The sequence below is a fragment of the Rhagoletis pomonella genome, unplaced genomic scaffold, assembly GCF_013731165.1.
Source record: "Rhagoletis pomonella isolate Grant_MI unplaced genomic scaffold, Rhpom_1.0 Rhpom_scaffold_00004, whole genome shotgun sequence".
In the NCBI taxonomy this organism is placed as follows: Eukaryota; Metazoa; Arthropoda; class Insecta; order Diptera; family Tephritidae; genus Rhagoletis; species Rhagoletis pomonella.
Genome location: NW_023458558.1, coordinates 75,172,827 through 75,191,358, shown reverse-complemented (window position 1 = coordinate 75,191,358; position 18,532 = coordinate 75,172,827). Strand labels below are relative to the sequence as shown.

General features: G+C 34.8%; 1 protein-coding gene across 5 annotated transcripts in view; it reads right to left on the bottom strand.

Moving 5' to 3' along the window:
- Positions 1-18,532, bottom strand: part of LOC118738079 — a 525,494-nt gene that overhangs the window by 34,500 nt on the left and 472,462 nt on the right. For all 5 annotated transcript variants that reach the window (XM_036468998.1, XM_036469000.1, XM_036468997.1 and 2 more), the window contains one exon: positions 2,262-2,656. In XM_036468998.1, coding sequence (XP_036324891.1) covers positions 2,262-2,656 — 395 coding nt within the window. The remainder of the gene's footprint in view (positions 1-2,261; positions 2,657-18,532) is intronic.

The window sequence follows — 18,532 nt, the reverse complement described above, 5'->3', positions numbered from 1 at the left end:
TTTGGCTCTGATCGGGCAACCTCAAAAAATTTCCAGCAAGGAAATTTTGTCATAATGGGCAACAATTTTTGTGCCCTCAACTGGCACGAAAATCTGCTAGCATCATATAAGTGCATTTTCAAAAAAAAAAATCATAACTCGAAAACGACGAATTTTAGCATATTGCTACTCGTACTGAAAATAGTTTCTACTATTCCTAATAGACAAAAAAGTTTGAGAGAAAAAAAAAATGTGGCAATTTGAAAAAAATCAATTTGAAAAAAAAAATTGTTTTCTTTATAAACAATAATTAATTATTAATAAACAATTACTGATGTTTAGTTCACTAGATCGATTCAGTAGATCAATATCTGCAATTTAAAAAAAATCGTTAAAATCCTTGCTTTTTTGCGGCAGTTATAAACGATTTCATCAAAAGTTGCTATTAAGAGAGGAAAAAAGAAGGGTTCGTACTCATAAAGAAAAAAATTCATTAATCGAAAAATTCGCATTTCTGAGCAAAAAGAAAAAATACGTGTCTCCTTAAATTGTTCAAGGAACAATCCCTGTGAGTTTAATCGCAAACTTAAATTCACTTTCCCCCGGCCTGGGTGATTTGAGATGGAATGAGCCATACATGTATGTATGTGCATACGATAGTGTCTATGTGTTGCATCTTTGATGCAAAGAAAGAAATGAAATATTTAGGTAAGGAAAAGCAAACCATGCGACTCGAGGACACTTATCACTTGGGTAAGAGAAGCTTGATTGCATGATTTGTGGCTTACGTTTATGTGCAAAGCCAAAAGTACGAAATATGCATTGTATTTTAAATCTCAGTGGACAAGTGTCTGGATGCGTGTTAGTGTTTAATTAGGTGTAAGTTATATGCGCATAGCACAATCGAAGTGTTATGTACAGTGGATTAGTTATGTAGGCAGTTAGGTTTAGAATGTTATATAAATAAAGACGGCTACTCTGTAGCTGTGTGATTCTCTATTAGAAACTCGATGGTTTCACTTCATAGCGGGCTGGTCATCCATGGTGCGTTTTCAATACTATGTCGTCGGAACTTATACAACAGCGAAAGATATTTCTTTTAACATAGAACGATAACTAATGTATAAAATTGCTTTAACAAAAATACCACACGATTTCTTAGTTTTATGTAAATAGCATTGGAATGAATGTGATTGGTGGGCACTGAAAAGAACTCTATTTTACCTTTGTGCACTCAAAGATGAATTTTAATCTTAACGAACGATGTTTTTGTGTTGTAAAACATGAACTGTACGTTTTAGTTTTCAATAAAAATTAGGCTTATATAGTCTTTATAGGAATATGAAAAAATATCTAAATTTGTGACTGGAGTCCCTGTGTAAAGTAATTATGCATAAAATAAAAGTTTCCATAGACAAAAATTACATCGTCTTTTTATTTTTTGAATATGTTTCAACAGATAGTTAAAATTTAGTCATTTAGAAAGGGGTTACTTTTGAAATAGAGATAATTAGGGCATCTTTAAATATATGTCGTTTTCCTCTTTTACATGGAATGACCCACATAATATATTCAACCGTCGAGCAAGAACAATTAGTTTTTATTAATTTGAGTCGGCATCCCTATAATAGGTATATAAATAAAATACCAAGTCCATTCAAAACTCCAATGAAAATTTGGTGCTTTTTTCTGGAAAAACGTGATTTTTGCTGGGTTTTAGTACTTTTTCAAATTCAAAACTTGGCAAAACTAGAATTAAACTATAAATCAAGGCGCATCCATATAAGGTGGTGGCAATTGCATATTAGTAAAAACCCCGTGTATTTTGTTATTACTTTTTGGTACATCAGGATGTCAAAACGAAAAGGAATAGGAAATAATTTTCGCCATTTCGCTTTGTTGACATCCTAAATTTACGCCATTTCGTCTTGGATTACATTCTCCTGTACTAGGGTAGAGAGAAAATATGCAATTCAGCTGTTCAATCATTTTAAAAAGACTCTGTATATGTATCTATGTACATACATATACATATAAATATGTATTAACCCCAGCAAGTAAAGTAAGAACAAAACGCACAGCCAAACACACATACGCGAACACATCCATACTTATATACTTACAATTCTATGCGTTTCATACTTTAGCTTAGTTTTATGTTTACATCACTTTGCAATATTGCATCAAATTAGGGTCGAGTGTTAGTGAGGTGTGAGTTTAAGGTGTTTTAGTGTAATGTGGCAGAAAATAAGGCACAATTAAATAAGGTAACCATTACTCACCTTTCACTGAGTATGTCTTGTAATCAGCAAACTGCTCCCCTTGGCCGATTGCTGATGGTATTGTGGACAAGCACGTCAGTTCCATGCGGCCATTGTTGTTATGCACTTCGTCCAAGTCTATATTGAGCTGGCTAAGAGAGAACATACCCCTTTCCTTCGTAGCCGCCGTAACCGCTGCAGCAGCTGCTGCCACACCCATGCCGCCTCCAGGATGCGATATTGGGCGACCATAGCCGGCAGCTAGTTGACTCATTGGTCCCGCGTTTGGTGGTATACCAAGCTCATTGTTCAGGTTAGGAGGCTGGGGGCCGAAACCGCCACTGTTGAGGGTGCTGCGTATTATTCCGAGAGCGTTTTCGTTGATGTGCCGGCGATATTTCTGCTTTGATGAGTTTCTGTGAGGAATGCAAACAAATACCAAATACAAATAGTGTGAACTGAATTCAAAACTAGTTTATTTATGAGAATACATAAACTTGCAAAAGTATTAATAAAATTTGATTTCATCCTATACGGTTCATCCGAAACATCACGCTTCAGAAAAAGTTGAAAAGCTTCTTCTTAAAAAATAACAATGTAATCGCAGTAATTCGACAAATGTTTTACAATAAGGTGTCGTGCTGTCACTGACCTCTACAGTACGCAATTTTGTTAAAAAAAGCTTATTATAAATTTACAGTGTTTCTCGGATATGAGCACCGTCAAAAGTGCTTATAGCCGGGCAATTGATATATGAAAACTCGACTTTAAGCTCTGCTGCTGCATATATGTATGTAATAAGAGTATCGGCTTCCCAATTTGCCAAACGATTTCGTAACGACTCCAAGGACTCGCCAAGGACTCGCCGTCGGATGAAAAGCACATTTCGCCGGCGGGCCGCAAAATCGATTCGCCGGCATACCGATATACTAGCGAACTGCAAAACGGTGATCAAAATCTTTAACAAAAACCATACAAATCCAATTTTAAATTGTGTGCAATATATAAAAAATCAGCAGTCATTCCTAAAAATTTCAAACTTTTCAATCTGAATGTAAAACAAACATAAAGCAGTTTTATAGCTCATTAAATTTTAGTGTAATAGAGCATGATTCAATAATACAAGGTTGTGTAATTTGTGACAGCTAAAATTTGACACTCCTTTATCTAGATTTGCATTTTGGAGGTAGGAGAAAAGGGAAGAATGTGATCGCATTTTGCGAGAACGGTGGTAGAATGGTACTAAAAAAAGTACGCAAAGTATACAATTAGAACTAAAATGTATATTATTAATTCTATGCGAATTTGCAATATATTTGGTGTTTTAATGCAAATACTAAACAATACGTAAAAATATACGTTTTTGATTTAAGTTATTCGTCATTTCCGGGAAAAAATCTAAAATACCGACCGTTCAGCTATGCAAAAACGAAAAATGGAGATCAATAGAACTTTTTATGCTCATTTCAACCATGCCAAAATGATTTGGCGCAAGTAAAAAATGAAGAGGTTCTAGGTTAAAGTTCAGTTTTTAGATATTCTAAATATTAATATCTTATGAACTTTATAACCGATTAAAAAACGAATAACGTCACCATAAAGGTAATTAATTTTTTCTTCAGCTGATGTACATAATTTACAGCTTTTTGTATTTTTAAACCAAAACCAATAAAAAAGGAACAAATGATATTTTTTCATGAAATAACCTTTTTTGAAAAAATCTGCATAATTAATGTTAAAGAAATTTATATTATTTAGAAAGCACAAGTTATTATCTTTAATTCGAAATTACATATTTTATCATGATCTACTTTTGGGTTTCAACAATTTAGTGATAATAAAAAATACAAATAAACCTCTTATATCTTTTTTATTTTTAACCTGCGCCAAATAAATTTGGTATCGTTGAAATTAGCGTAAAAAGTTCTATCAATCGGCATTTTTGGTTATTTTATAGCTAAACGGTCGCTATACTACACTTAAAAATTACGCAAACGAAGGTGACGCCAATTAATATTTAGTATGAAGAATTTTTGGTTTTACTACTAATATCACTAGAAACCATAGAGTAAGCAACATTCTGCACAAGTACAGGAGCCGATTTTATGTGTGGGAGCGAGAAGACTGTTTTATTACAAAACTTTTCTATTATTGAATTATGGTAATAGAGTACAAAATTTTTATGGGAAAAATTAGTTCTATTTGACGTCATTTCGAGTTCACCCAAAAGACTTACCACTCGTCCTCGCTCTGTGGCAAATGGGGTTTCTATACGTACATATATGTATATGTATGTATTTCCAGTGCTATTGTCAGACTGCCGTCCCTATATTGCAGTGCTAAGCGTTAGCTTTTCTAATAGCAACGGGTGTCAGCGGGCGCGGTACACAAATAAGCGCAACGTGACTTTGACGTCTTCTCATTTCCACCCGTTTTAATTCTCATTTCCTCTTTCTCACTTTTTTGTCCTCTTCTTTCTTTCTGTTTTTGCACCAACTTCAACACGCTACGCGCTGTCAAAAATAGAAATTCCATTTGCTCGGCGCTAGCGCTGCGTAATTGTTGGCATGAGGATTTTAACAGTTCCTTGGCGCTTAATGCTTCTATTCAGGGACGGCAGGGGCTAAATTATATCAAAAATTGAAACGTTGTTTCAAGCTTCATAAAGTTAATTATGCTATACATATGTACATATATAAAAAAAAGTGTATAACCATGAGGTCATTAAATGATACATTTGATTTCTATATTTCATGTATTATGGTAACTTTTAAAAATACGGTAATAGGCGAATACCTGTCGATTGGTCGAGTCTTTTAAGTCCTTTAAATCGTGTACTAGACTTTATACTGTACAAATATTTGGCTAATATACATTTATTCAAATATGTATGTCGGTCCACTTATACTGAACAAAAGGGAAAGCGTAACGAAATGTTGTGATATTTTCGCCTCATCATTTGCAAAACAGCTGAGACAGTGACAGGCCAACCTAATATTCACGCACGCCGCCAATTTACTGTCAAAAATTTCTCATGCGCATACAACTTGCATGGGACTAACCGGAATGAGCGGCGTGCATAAAAAGCTAACTCAAATTCCAAGATTTGTCTTGCGTGACATTTCGATTTGGCGTTTATGCTCAATTGACATTTTGGCGCGACTATGGATTTAAATTTTGTTCAACAAATTTCTGAAAATTTTACAGAAATGCAACTCTGAGAAATCACGCACGCAAATTCATTTCGGTTTATCAAATGTGAAAAATTTGCGTAGAAAAACTAACGCCGGTGATATTAGGTTGAGCTGTCAGGATGAGGTGTGATATTTAGTCTTACCGCTCGAATTTTACTCGGACTTACCCAGTGTACGGACTTCGAAAAAAAATTTATCGGTTTGCATAAAAAAAATGGTACAAGTTTAGTGATAGTTTTTACTAGGGATGTGCCGGATATAGATTTTGCCGGATACCCGGATTGCGGATATTCTGTAAAAAATAACAGCCGGATTCGGATATCCGATCGGATATCCGGTAGACTGCTGCCCTTAATAAATTTCACAATATTGTTTTTTTTGCCGGCTCGAGTTCACCTCGACCTTCGCACCCATCTGTGCGATGCTATCGCAGTGAAAAATGGCATCTTATAAACAAACAAAAAACAATCTTCATCAAATTCTTTGCTTTAATTTTTGTTTAAATTATACAGAACCCGCCTATTAACCTTTTTCGTTTCCGAACGCGTACGTCTGCAATTTCGGCACGACGAAATGAAGAGCTGTGAATGTTCCAATATATAGTCGCACCATTGTTGTAATTTTTTCGGAACGGATTCGCACCGTTTCAAAACTCGTTTTTTTTCTGACGCCAATAAAGCTAAAAACTGGGTTGTTGATGAACTAATTCTAAATTATAAATCTGTTAGCATGGAGAAACCAGTTGAATCATATGAAAAATGCCGAACTTCCATCGAAGATCGGGCTCACGAGGATATTTGGCAATGCTTTGAGGAAATCGCCAACGGCTCTGATGCTGATTCTAGTGTTTCTAGTGATATGGATAGCCAAATGATTGGTAGACAAGGCAGCGAACGTACAAGAAAAAAGGCAGCGATTTATGAACTAGAAATAGAGAAATATTTGCAGCTACCTCTTATATCCACAAGAAGATCGGCTGAGATTTCCATTACGGAACCAATTGCTATTCCGTGCAAAGTATAGTGAATTTTTTTATGAAACTCGGTGGGGATACTAATGGAGGTCTCTTTAACTATATTTATCACTTTCACTATGTTGTTGCTAATTGTACTTAAGTTATTTGTTGTTAAAATATCCCGCCTGCTATCACAACATTTTATTATAACTCCACACCTATCACTTTTATTTACACAAATATATTATCCTTAAAAGGTTCGCATGCATATACAATTATTAATTAATTAACTAAGTAAAACGCGTTTATAAATGTCTTCACAAACGTTTGCACATTTCACAAACAAGCAAAAATAACAATGCCTGACAGTAACACAAAATGTATGCTTATATGCTTTTATAATTAGGGGTATAGTGTACAATACGTACATTGCTCTTATTAAAAATAATAATATTAGGATCGACCTCTAGTCTTACTCCTTAAGTAGCACACTGGTGTATAAATTGGTGTAAATTTATGGATTTTGGTACAAATCTGATTAGATTGAATAAAAAATAACGTTTTGGTGTATTTGTTATTCCACCAGTATTTCTTTCAAATCAAAATTCTACCTTTAACATTTTGGTACTATTTATTCATTGAGATTAGTACGAAAACTACACCAGCTCCTAAAATGCGCCACTTTTTTCATTTGGTTCACAAATTGCTCCATCCACGTTAACAAATGTCATTAAAATTATTCAGGCGACATTCTGAGTAGTGATGTGCTGAATTCTCGGTACCCAATACTTGAAAAAAATTTCGGTACCCAATACTTCCTTTTCGGTACCCGATACCGATTCGACACACTAAACTTTCGTCATTATATCTGTGCCGTTCAATTAAAGTAGCTTAAGTCACTTTAGATGGTTTGACTTTGAATTAAAAAAAAAAATCAGTTTCTTTTGAAATTGTTTTATATTTTAATTAAGACTAGAGTGCCAGTTACTGTCGAAATTCGACAGTTTTTCTAGTTTTAGAAGCGTTGGAGAGGTTTTCTAACTTAACACGTAGAAACTTATACGGTACAAATTAACTAACCGGAAAATCTTCAGCTAAAACGTAACTAAATTTTTTTTATCAGAGAAGGTCTTTGGAGGACTTCGGCAGGACTTGGAATTGACCCGATACATTCAAATTTATCGATAAATTTCAATGATTTGCTACATTTCGATAGTTCGATGAATTTCAAGAACACTAAAATTCGATAACTCAACAAAATTCGATAAATTTAGATAACTCAAAAATGTAAAAACTTTGGATAACTTTATAAATTTTTACTTTTGACATCTCCACATTTTTCTAAAACTATCTAAACATTTTGATAACTCGTTACACTCTGTTAAGACGATTAAATTCGATAAGCAGTGATAAATCGATAAGCTTATATAACCTTGAAATTTCGATAAATCGATATATTTTGAAAATTCCAAAAACTTCGCTTCGTTGAACCAACCAATTTCAGTCGATCAATAATTATCTATAACTATGTAAGTTGAAAGAACTCCATGCATTACGACACCTCGATAAATTTCGTTAAGTCTATAAATAGTGATAATTCTATAAATATCGATAACTTGATACATTTCTTTAACTTGAAAAATTTCATTAATCCCACACGTTTTTAAAGCTCGATAACTATCCGTAAATTTGGATAAGTTGCTGTGTCTATAAATTTCGACAACTCAATAAACACTGATAAGTTTAAATAATTCCAAACGTTGCGGTAACTTAATAAGCATGGATAAATTTCGATAATTATAAACTTCGATGATTCGATAAATTTCAGTAACCTTTATGGCTGATTTTATTTCGATTTCTATCGGAAAATTTCAACTCTGTTAACCTAATTCTTATGTATTTCTCATTGTCTCCATTTTCGCCTTTATCTCAATTTTCGTCCTTATCTTCACTTTTGCCTTCATCGTTATCACACAAAATGCGAAACAGCTTAAATTGAACAGGTTGCAAAAACAACCATACACAAATATGGAAATTTTTAAACGACGATTTTCAACCAATTTCGAAACTATAAAAACTCTCCTCATCTACAGAAAATTACCTTTCCAAAGGTGTTTTTGGTTTTGAAATCGGTAACTTTACCTTGGTCTTCATCTTTGTTTTTATCTTTCACATCTTTGCTTATAGCCTTTTCGTTTTCTATTCACGTAGATGAGATGAGGTGCGATGACGTGATAAGATGTGACGTGATTTTATGTGATGTGATAGGATGTCATGCCATGTGTTGTCATATCCTCTCATGTCATGTCATATGATGTCATACCATATGATGCCCTATCATGTGATGCCACGTCTTGTAATGCCATGTCATGTCATCCGATGTCATATCATGTGATGTCAAGTCATGTGATGTTATGCCATATAATGTGATGTCATATCATATAATGTCATGTCACGTGATATCGTGTGATGTGATATCATATTATGTGATGTAATATCATGTGATATCTCTTCATATGTGATGTGATATCATGTAATGTGATCACATTCCATGTTCCGATTAGTATATCGATAATCCTGTTGATAACAGTGTCGATAAAAATACCGATAACAATATCCGTAAACATATAGAGAAATACAACGATTGTGAGATCGATTAAATCATCGATAAATACAACAATCATCAGTATCGAATATTGTACATATCGTTAACAATATAAATGCCTAAATCGATAACAAAATCAATAATTTAATCGATTATTATACCGATAATAATATCCATTATTGTATCGCTAATAATATCGATTATTTAATCAATAACAGTATCGATAACAATATCGATTATTTTATCGATAGCAATATCGATTATTATGTCGATAAAAATATCGAGTTTTATATCGATAACAATATCGATCTTCATCCTCATCCTTTACTTCATATTTATCTTTATTTTTGCATATTCCTCTTCACCTTTACCTCAAAGTGTTTAAATTTACTTTGATCTTCCTTTTTGCCTGTCCCTCTAGGCATCTTTGTTTTTGTTTTTATTTTCAAACCGCTAAACCGCTGAGAACCATTTCCATGTGCATTATTCCCCTTGAATTTGACAATTTACTCCCAACCAACCAACTGCCGGTAAAGAAGTTTCACTTCATAAATGCAAGAAATGTTCTTACCCTTTAAGTTACCCTAATTCTTATGTATCTGTCATTGTCTCCATTTTCGCCTTTATCTTAACTTTTTCTTTATTTTTTTTACTTCATCGTTATCATTTATTTCTTCATCTTCATATTTATATTTACTTCAAAGCTTAATTTCAAATGTGTAGTGAAACAACAGGCGAAACATGTCAAATTGAACATGTTGCAGCAACATCTATACACAATTCGAAAATGTTTAAACGACGGTTTTGGCCGTAATTTTCAACCAATTGTGAAACCATAAAAACTCTGCTCATCTACGGAAAAATGCCTTTCCAACGGTTCGGTAGAATCGCCAAACGAACGGAGACAAAATTTATGTTAGCGTATTAATATATAGATTCTATTATAGGGGCATCTTGAACTACATCTTTGGCTAGTTAAACGTTAAAATATTGTTTGGGAATCCAATGAAATGGGTCTTTAAAGGGAAAAGGACCTATCTCGACATAGGCTACTTTTGGGGGTAAAAATTATTAATATTTTATAAGACATCGCCTAAAAACCCAAAATGTACAAGAGATGGGCAATGTGTTTGTATGTATGTAGTTAAGTGAAGCAAAGTATAATGTGTGCGTCGAACAAGGCAGGCAATTAAATCTGCACAATAATGATCAAGGCGAAGTTAATAAGGTGGTGTTAGCCGTATATAAGTAAAAAATTACACTAACAAATTATACGCAGATATTCATACTGTCATTAGTATGAACTACAACAAACACGTAATTTTGATGTAATGTCCTCCACGGCGAAAAATTCAGATACGCCGGTAACACCACCTTATTAAATTCGCCCTGATACTGATGTCGCAAAACACACTCTCGCCTTCTTTTACTTATCGCAACCGTCTTTCCAATTGCAACAGTTCTGGTGGCAATATTATTTATTTTTAATAGCTGACTCTATATGTATGTGTACATATAACTCATATTTTTGGCTGTTGCGCGCTTTTATTAGAAATTCTTTTCATAATGAAAAATATACAAATTGTTAACTCTGATTACTAATTAGATACTATTAAATTGGATTACAAAATACAAAATCAGGGTTAAATTTCTAAATTGAATCTTCTATAATCGATATCCGGAATCCGGCCGGATATTAGCTAGTATCCGGCCGGATAACCGGATAACCAAAAAACGGCCGGATAGGCCGGATTCCGGATATCTACCGGATACCCGGCACATCCCTAGTTTTTACTTATATAGGATAAAACATGGCGAGTACAGAAAATACGCCATCTGTTAACGAATGAAACTCGATTAGAATGGAATGAAATAAAATGACGGTTCTTTCCCCTACTCAATTTGATTTGAAAAGGCGAACTCATCACCGAATGCTCAAAAATTAAAATTTAAATCTCTTTGCTTTCTTTCCGGAAAATATTGGTAGATTTTTAGCTTTTTTAATTTTTTAGCTTTAGTTAGGTATCCTAATAAAAATCAAACGGATCGATTTTTAAATAAGATTCGGAGGAAAGTTTTTAACTCGCCATACGTAGCTTTTAATATACCAAATGGATTGCAATTGACTGCGTAAATAAACGTACACTTTTAAAGCGCATATATACGAATATGTTTATCACAAATGCTCGTTAACTCTAGTAACCAAGTTCTCAATTCATTCGCCATGAAAAATACTCACCATCCATACCTACTTCCGCACTTCGTACTTAGCACTCTCGCAGCTCGACTGACTAATAAGTTATAATATAATATCGGGGCGCGCATAAATTTGTACTGCATTAATACGCAGCCGAGGACGGCAGACGTGGTAATTTAAACGTCATCATGTATTCCTAATAACACAACGCCACCTCACATTAGCAGGGTAATATTCTCTTTCGTGTGTGTCTAACCGCCCTACAACTTTTAAGTTGCTGCAATTTGATGAGCTTCGCGGACTTCCGGCGTAATTACGAGCACGAATTGAGAATAAGCAACGCTTACCACGGTTGGCACTTTAAGAGACTGATTGCGTAGCAAAACCCCAGAAAAAACGTAGCAAAAAATAAAAACTCGTAGTAAAAAATAAAAATATATAAATTCTCTTATTATTGGGTACTACTATTAAAAATCCGCAGGAAAGGAAGTGAGCCGCCTTCTTCCTCCTTTTTCTGTTTATCCTCTTTTACAAGGTTGCATTGCATGATTCACTTAGTCTAGTATGAGCAGGGTAGTATTACCCTTTTGGCCGGTTGTACCTATTTATGTTACAGATCTTCCTCAGACGCTCATGCAGTGTTGCCACACATGGGCTTTTCCTACCAAAACTGGTAGGTTTTTTTTCCATTTGGTAGGTTGGTAGGCCTGATTGGATTTTGGTAGGTTTCGTAGGTAAGGGTGAAAATGTGCCAAGTCAATTTCTTGGAATTCTTCAGGAGAGATGAAAAAGCGATGTAGTATCGTATTACCTCCCATTTTGCAGGAGGGTTCAGGACATGAAGGGTTTGAAGGCAATGAATGGGCAGACTGTCTCGCAAAGCGTAGAGCCCAAATGTGTTTAATGATCCCGAGCCTTTCTGCAGTATATCCAAATGATACACTGCAGACCTACTTAGGAGCTAGCTGGGAATAATCTCAAATTGCTGCCAACTGGCGGAAGTCAAAGGGAATAAGACAATCAAAGAGATTCATAACTATTTCCCGGAGGAACTCCGAAAAACTCTTAGAACTCTTACTGGCAACCAGACAGCACACTGCAAGTTAACGTACCGTTTAAATTAAATAGGTCTTTCTGTAGAGATGGACGGTAGGTTTTGTGGGCTGGTGAAGGAAACCCCAGATTATATTCTATGTGCTTGTCCACGAAGCATGAATCGTAGATTGATACATCTTGAAGAACGATTGTCTTGTCCATCTAAAATTTGGAACATTTGGAACAATTTGGATTACAATTAGGATTTCGCACAATATATCTTCTTAGGTCGCAGCGCGGATATCTCCGACGTAATAATAATAATATCGTCACTTGTTGAGAATAAATACGCTCGGGTGTTTTGACAACGGAAAAGGACGCGTGAAAAAAAGCATGGATTCAGCATCATTCCGGAAAAACTCTTTGGGGAATTCGTATACTGTTACACTCGCAAACATACATAGTTTGTCGCGAGCATAAGTTTATGCGGCTTTCTTCGCCGTCAAAGAAGTTAGCGCGACTTTCTTGCCGTCTAGGGCTGGGATACTATCGACAGTTGAAAACCGTCGCTTCTATCGATAGTTTTTGGAGACTATCGATACCGGTGTTTAGCAAAACTTCACTATATATTATCTTCACATCTCTACACAACTTCATGCCTCGAGGCGATTTCAAGTAAACTGCATAACAGGTTTTTCAAACGTTGCGGCTTTCGAAATCGCTCAGGCTTTACAGGCTTTACAAGTTTTCGCGCTTGAAGTTTTTTTTACATTACACATGCAGTAGGTATTTGCAAACATTCCATTATATACACTAATCCTTGAATTTTCTCCTTTCAAAATTTAAAATGATTATTTTATAAAATACTAAACGATTTGGTAGCAAATTATAGAAATCATGTTGTTGACAAACACAAACGACAAACGAGAAATCGACTATACAATTAGAGTTCGATAAAAGTGAAACTTCTTTTACCATTTAATTTTAATTGACTCAGTACTTTTATTGCCTTTTTCATATTAATGTTCAAGCAATTAATAATTTTTGCCTGCATTTTATTGCCTAAACTTTGTGTAAAATTCCTCTGAAATATGGTAAGTGTTATCGATTACAAGGTCTGAAACAAGTTCGAAAGTTGGCATCTTTCAGGCTTTTCGGACTTCGTTTGTGGAGCAGCTTCTCTACAACTGTACTAAATCATCTTTCAGGCCTTGAGCGCCTCCGGAACTGTAGCCAATACTCATTCATAAGAGAGGGATCGAGCCATTGTGGTGAAACGCCTCTCCTAAGCTAACTGGGATTGGCTAAAGGCTGTGGAGCAAAGAATACGGCGCACAGGGGGCACAGGCTTCACTGTTACAGTGCAAAATGTGAATGAGAGATCTAATTGCGAATGGGAGAGCGAATTCCGTGCCGTGGGAACGTAGTACTATTCGCTCTGCGAATTTTTAAAAATGCCGTAGCGTGATTGAAACATTGAGTCAAACGGCTACGCTGGTAAAAGTTCTGAAGAAGGATCAAACGACAAAGATGCGTTCAGTGAAGAGGTCTGACGGCTCTTTGACGGAGACTAGGATGGAGGCACTCTCTGTTCTTCTAGAGACCCACTTTCCTAGAAATCAGGCGATAGTTACGCCTTCCTCTCCCTCAACTAGTGAGGGAAGGTATGCGAGAACCACAGTGTAAAGGTACAACTGGTTTGTTGTCAGAACTGTGGCTAATGAAGATATGCTATTGAGTCTTTTGGCAGTCTTTAGTTGGCGACCTTGGAAAAGATTTTCCCAGCGTCGCTTGCACTTGCCTACATACCACAACCGACATGCTAAAATGTCTGGAAATATTGGTACAGTTGCGCATTCGTAGGAATGCTCTGTATTTCGAAGGCTTCCAGACATGCTTTAGTACACATACAGGGGACATTTTTCTTCAGCAGGTTCGTAAGTGGCTTAGATATTGTCGAGAAAGCTGGGACAAATTTTCGGAAGTATGAAAATAGCCCAAGGCATTGTTGTACATCTTTAAAGCTTTCCGTGCGTTTCATTTGGACGTATACCCTGCGAATTAACCTTATAACCGAGAAAATTTATTTCAGAAACCCCAAAACTGCATTTTTTCATGTTAAACCCGTTTTTGCGCAGTATGCTTAAGACCTCTTCAACAATTTGTACATGGAATTCGAAATTTTCAGTTGCTACCGTGATATCGTCCATAAATACCGCAACTTTTCTGGCCCTAATTAAGTCTTTGAGTAAAATGCTGGAGTATTCTTCAGCCCAAAAGGCATTCTTGTGTATTTGCAGGAGTTACGAACGCTGTGCATTTTAATAGAGTCCCCGTACATACGCACATGGTGGAATCCATTTTTTAGATCTAATGTCGTAAAGAATTTTTTCCCCTCTAAATGTTGTAGGCAATCTTCTACCAAAGGCAAAGGAAAATTATCGCGCAAAATTATTATTTAAAAATCTGAAGTCAACACAAAGTATTCCGCTTCCATATTTTTTCTTCACTAAAACAATTGCTGACGCATAAGGAGAATTGCTATGTCTGATAATATTTTTTACCAACAAGTCATCTGTTATTTCCTGTACTATAGTTTTGTCCTCATGTGAAAGTCTTCGAGCAGCGGAGTGGAAGAGTTTATCGTTGTTTTGCTTCTGGCTTTGTACAGAAATAAATTCTATTAATTACCCCGTTCCCTATTGCTAAGGTCACGATTAATATTAATTTCATATGCCGCTTCCACTTTATTATTCCCACTTTCTTGAATAAAACTCCAGTATTCGAGCACTTTATGGTTAATTCACCCGACAAAGTGCATTCAACGTGACCTGAAGTTGTTGGAAGATCATTATTGGCTTGAATCAACTCGTCTCTAACATAAGTGTTTGCAATTGAATAATTTAGGTTTTCCGCAGTATAATCCGTCTCCAGATAGACTCAAATGCTGAATTATATTTAGACTGCCCCATAGATAGTTCATTTTTTTGGCTTCAATTTTATTAAATCTTCTTTCGAATATGTGATTTTACGTTCAGGTTTACATACATATATTGAGTTTTTTTAATATCTCGACCTTGTAACATAGGTACAGAAATTGCATTGCCTGGGAGTACATATAACTTATGTGTAATAGTTTGATTTCCAATAGATAATTTGCAAAAGATCTCATCATAAATTTTAATGATCGCTCTGCCAACTCCACGAAAATTTGTTTGCTTTAAGGTATTGCTGACTTCAAAAGGAACCGCGGACCTCTTAATAAAGCTTGTTGGGCTACCCGAATCAAATAGAGAAAGAATTTTATTATACCTACTGCATTTGAGTTCTCTACCGGGAATGTGACACTTGCCATCTGCATTTCTTCCATTGCTTCGGCTTCTTCTATTGCAGCTACAACATTCCGTCGTTTTTTAGAGCAGGCTTGATGAAAATGGCCCATCTAGCCACAGATAAAACAGTATCCCGGGATTCTTTTCTTCTTCTTGCACGCAGATTGGTAATGGCCATTTTGAGAACAATTGTAACAGCGTACGTTAGCCAACTGAGGTGAAACTGCAGAAGTACCGGCCGTTTGATTGCTAAAAACTCTTAACCTACACATACATCTCCGTTCGTTTGGCGATTCTATCGAACCGATTTCAAAACCAAGAACACCGTTGGAAAGGCATTCCGTAGATGAGCAGAGTTTTTATGGTTTCACAATTGGTTGAAAATTACGGCCAAAACCGTCGTTTAAACATTTTCGTTTTGTGTATAGATGTTGCTGCAACATGTTTAATTTGACATGTTTCGCATGTTGTTTCACTTCACATTTGAAATTAAGCTTTGAAATAAAGATAAATATGAAGATGAAGAAATAAATGATACCGATGAAGTAAAAAAAAAAGAACGCAAAAGTGAAGATAAAGACGAAAATGGAGACAATGACAGATACATAAGAATTAGGGTAACTGGAAGGGTAAGAACATTTCTTGAATTTATGAAGTGGAACTTCTTTAGCGGCAGTTGGTTGGTTGGGAGTAAATTGTCAAATTCAAGGGGAATAATGCACATGGAAATGGTTCTCAGCGGTTTAGCGGTTTGAGAATAAAAACAAAAACAAAGATGCGTAGAGGTACAGGCAAAAACGAAGATCAAAGTAAATCTAAACACTTTAAGGTAAAGGTGAAGAGGAATATGCAAAAATAAAGATAAATATGAAGAAAAGGATGAGGATGAAGATAGATATTGTTATCGATATAGAACTCGATATAATAATCGATATTGCTATCGTTAAAATAATCGATATTGTTATCGATACTGTTATTGATTAAATAACCGCTATTGTAATCGATATAATATTCAATATAATAATCGATATCGTTATCGATACAATAATGGATATTGTTATCGGTATAATAATCGATTAAAGAATATATTTTGTTATCGATTTTTGTTAACGATATGTACAATAATCGATACTGATGATTGTGATATTTCTCGATGAATTAATCGATTTTGCAATCGTTGTCTTTTTCTATATGTTTATGGATATTGTTATCGGAATTTTTATCGACACAGTTATCAACAGGGTTATCGATATACTAATCGGAACATGGAATGTGATCACATTAAATGACATCACATCACATTTTATCACATGATATAAAGAGACATCACATGATATTACATCACATAATATGATATCACATCACACGATATCTCGTGACACTATATATATGACACTATATGATATGACATCACATTATATGGCATGACACCAGATGACTTGATATCACATGATATGACATCGTACGGCATGACATGGCATTACATGACGTGGCATCACATGATATGACATCATATGACATAACATCAGAGGATATGACAACACATGACATGACATCCTATCACATCACATAAAATCACGTCACATCTTATCACGCCATCGCACCTCATCTCATCTACGTGAATACAAAAAGAAAAGGACATAAGCAAAGATTTGAAATATAAAAACAAAGATGAAGACCAAGGTAAAGTTACCGATTTCAAAACCAAAAACACCGTTGGAAAGGTAATTATCTGTAGATGAGGAGAGTTTTTATAGTTTCGAAATTGGTTGAAAATCGTCGTTTAAAAATTTCCGTAGGTTTGTTTTTATGGTATGGTATGGTATGGTATGGTTTTTATGGTTATGGTATGGTTGTTTTTGCAACCTTTTCAATTTAAGCTGTTTCGCATTTTGTTTTACTTCGTATTTGAAATTATACTTTGAAATAAAGATAAATATGAAGATGAAGAAACAAGTGATAACGACGAGGACAAAAAAAAGCAAAAGTGAATATAAAGACGAAAATTGAGATAAAGGTGAAAATGTAGACAATGAGAAATACATAAGAATTAGGTTAACAGAGGTGAAATTTTCCGATAGGAATCGAAATAAAATCAGCCATAAAGGTTACTGAAATGTATCGAATCATCGAAGTTTATAATTATCGAAATTTATCCATGCAACATATCGAATTATTCAAACTGATCAATGTTTACTGAGTTGTCGAAATTTATAGACACAGAAACTTAGTTGTCCAAATTTACGGATAGTTATCGAGCTATAAAAACGTGTAGGATTAACGAAATTTGTCAAGTTAAAGAAATGTATCAAGTCATCGATATTTATTGAATTATCATTATTTATAGACTTAACAAAATTTATCGAGGTGTGGTAATGCATGGAGTTCTTTCAACTTACAGAGTTATCGATAATTATTAATCTACTGAAATTGGTTGGTTCAACGAAGCGAAATTTATGGAATTTTCTAAATATATCGATTTATCGAAATTTCAATGTTATATAAGCTTATCGATTTATCGAATTTAATCGTCTTAACAGAGTGTAACGAGTTATCAAAATCTTTAGATAGTTTTCGAAAACTGTAGAGATGTCAATAGTAAAAATTTATAAAGATATCCAAAGTTTTTACATTTTTGAGTTATCGAAATTTATCGAGCCATCGAATTTCACCGTTATCGAAATCGGTCGAGTTAACGAATTTTGTTGAGTTATCGAATTTTAGTGTTCTTGAAATTCATCGAACTATCGATATGTATCAAATCATCGAAATTTATTGAAAAACTTGAATGTATCGGGTGAATTCCAAGTCCTGCCGAAGTCCTCCAAAGACCTTCTCAGATAAAAAAAAAAATTAGTTACGTTTTAGCAGATTTTCCGGTTAGTTAATTTGTACCGTATAAGTATCGCTACGTGTTAAGTTAGAAAACCTCTCCAAGGCTTCTAAAACTAGAAAAACTGTCGAATTTCGACAG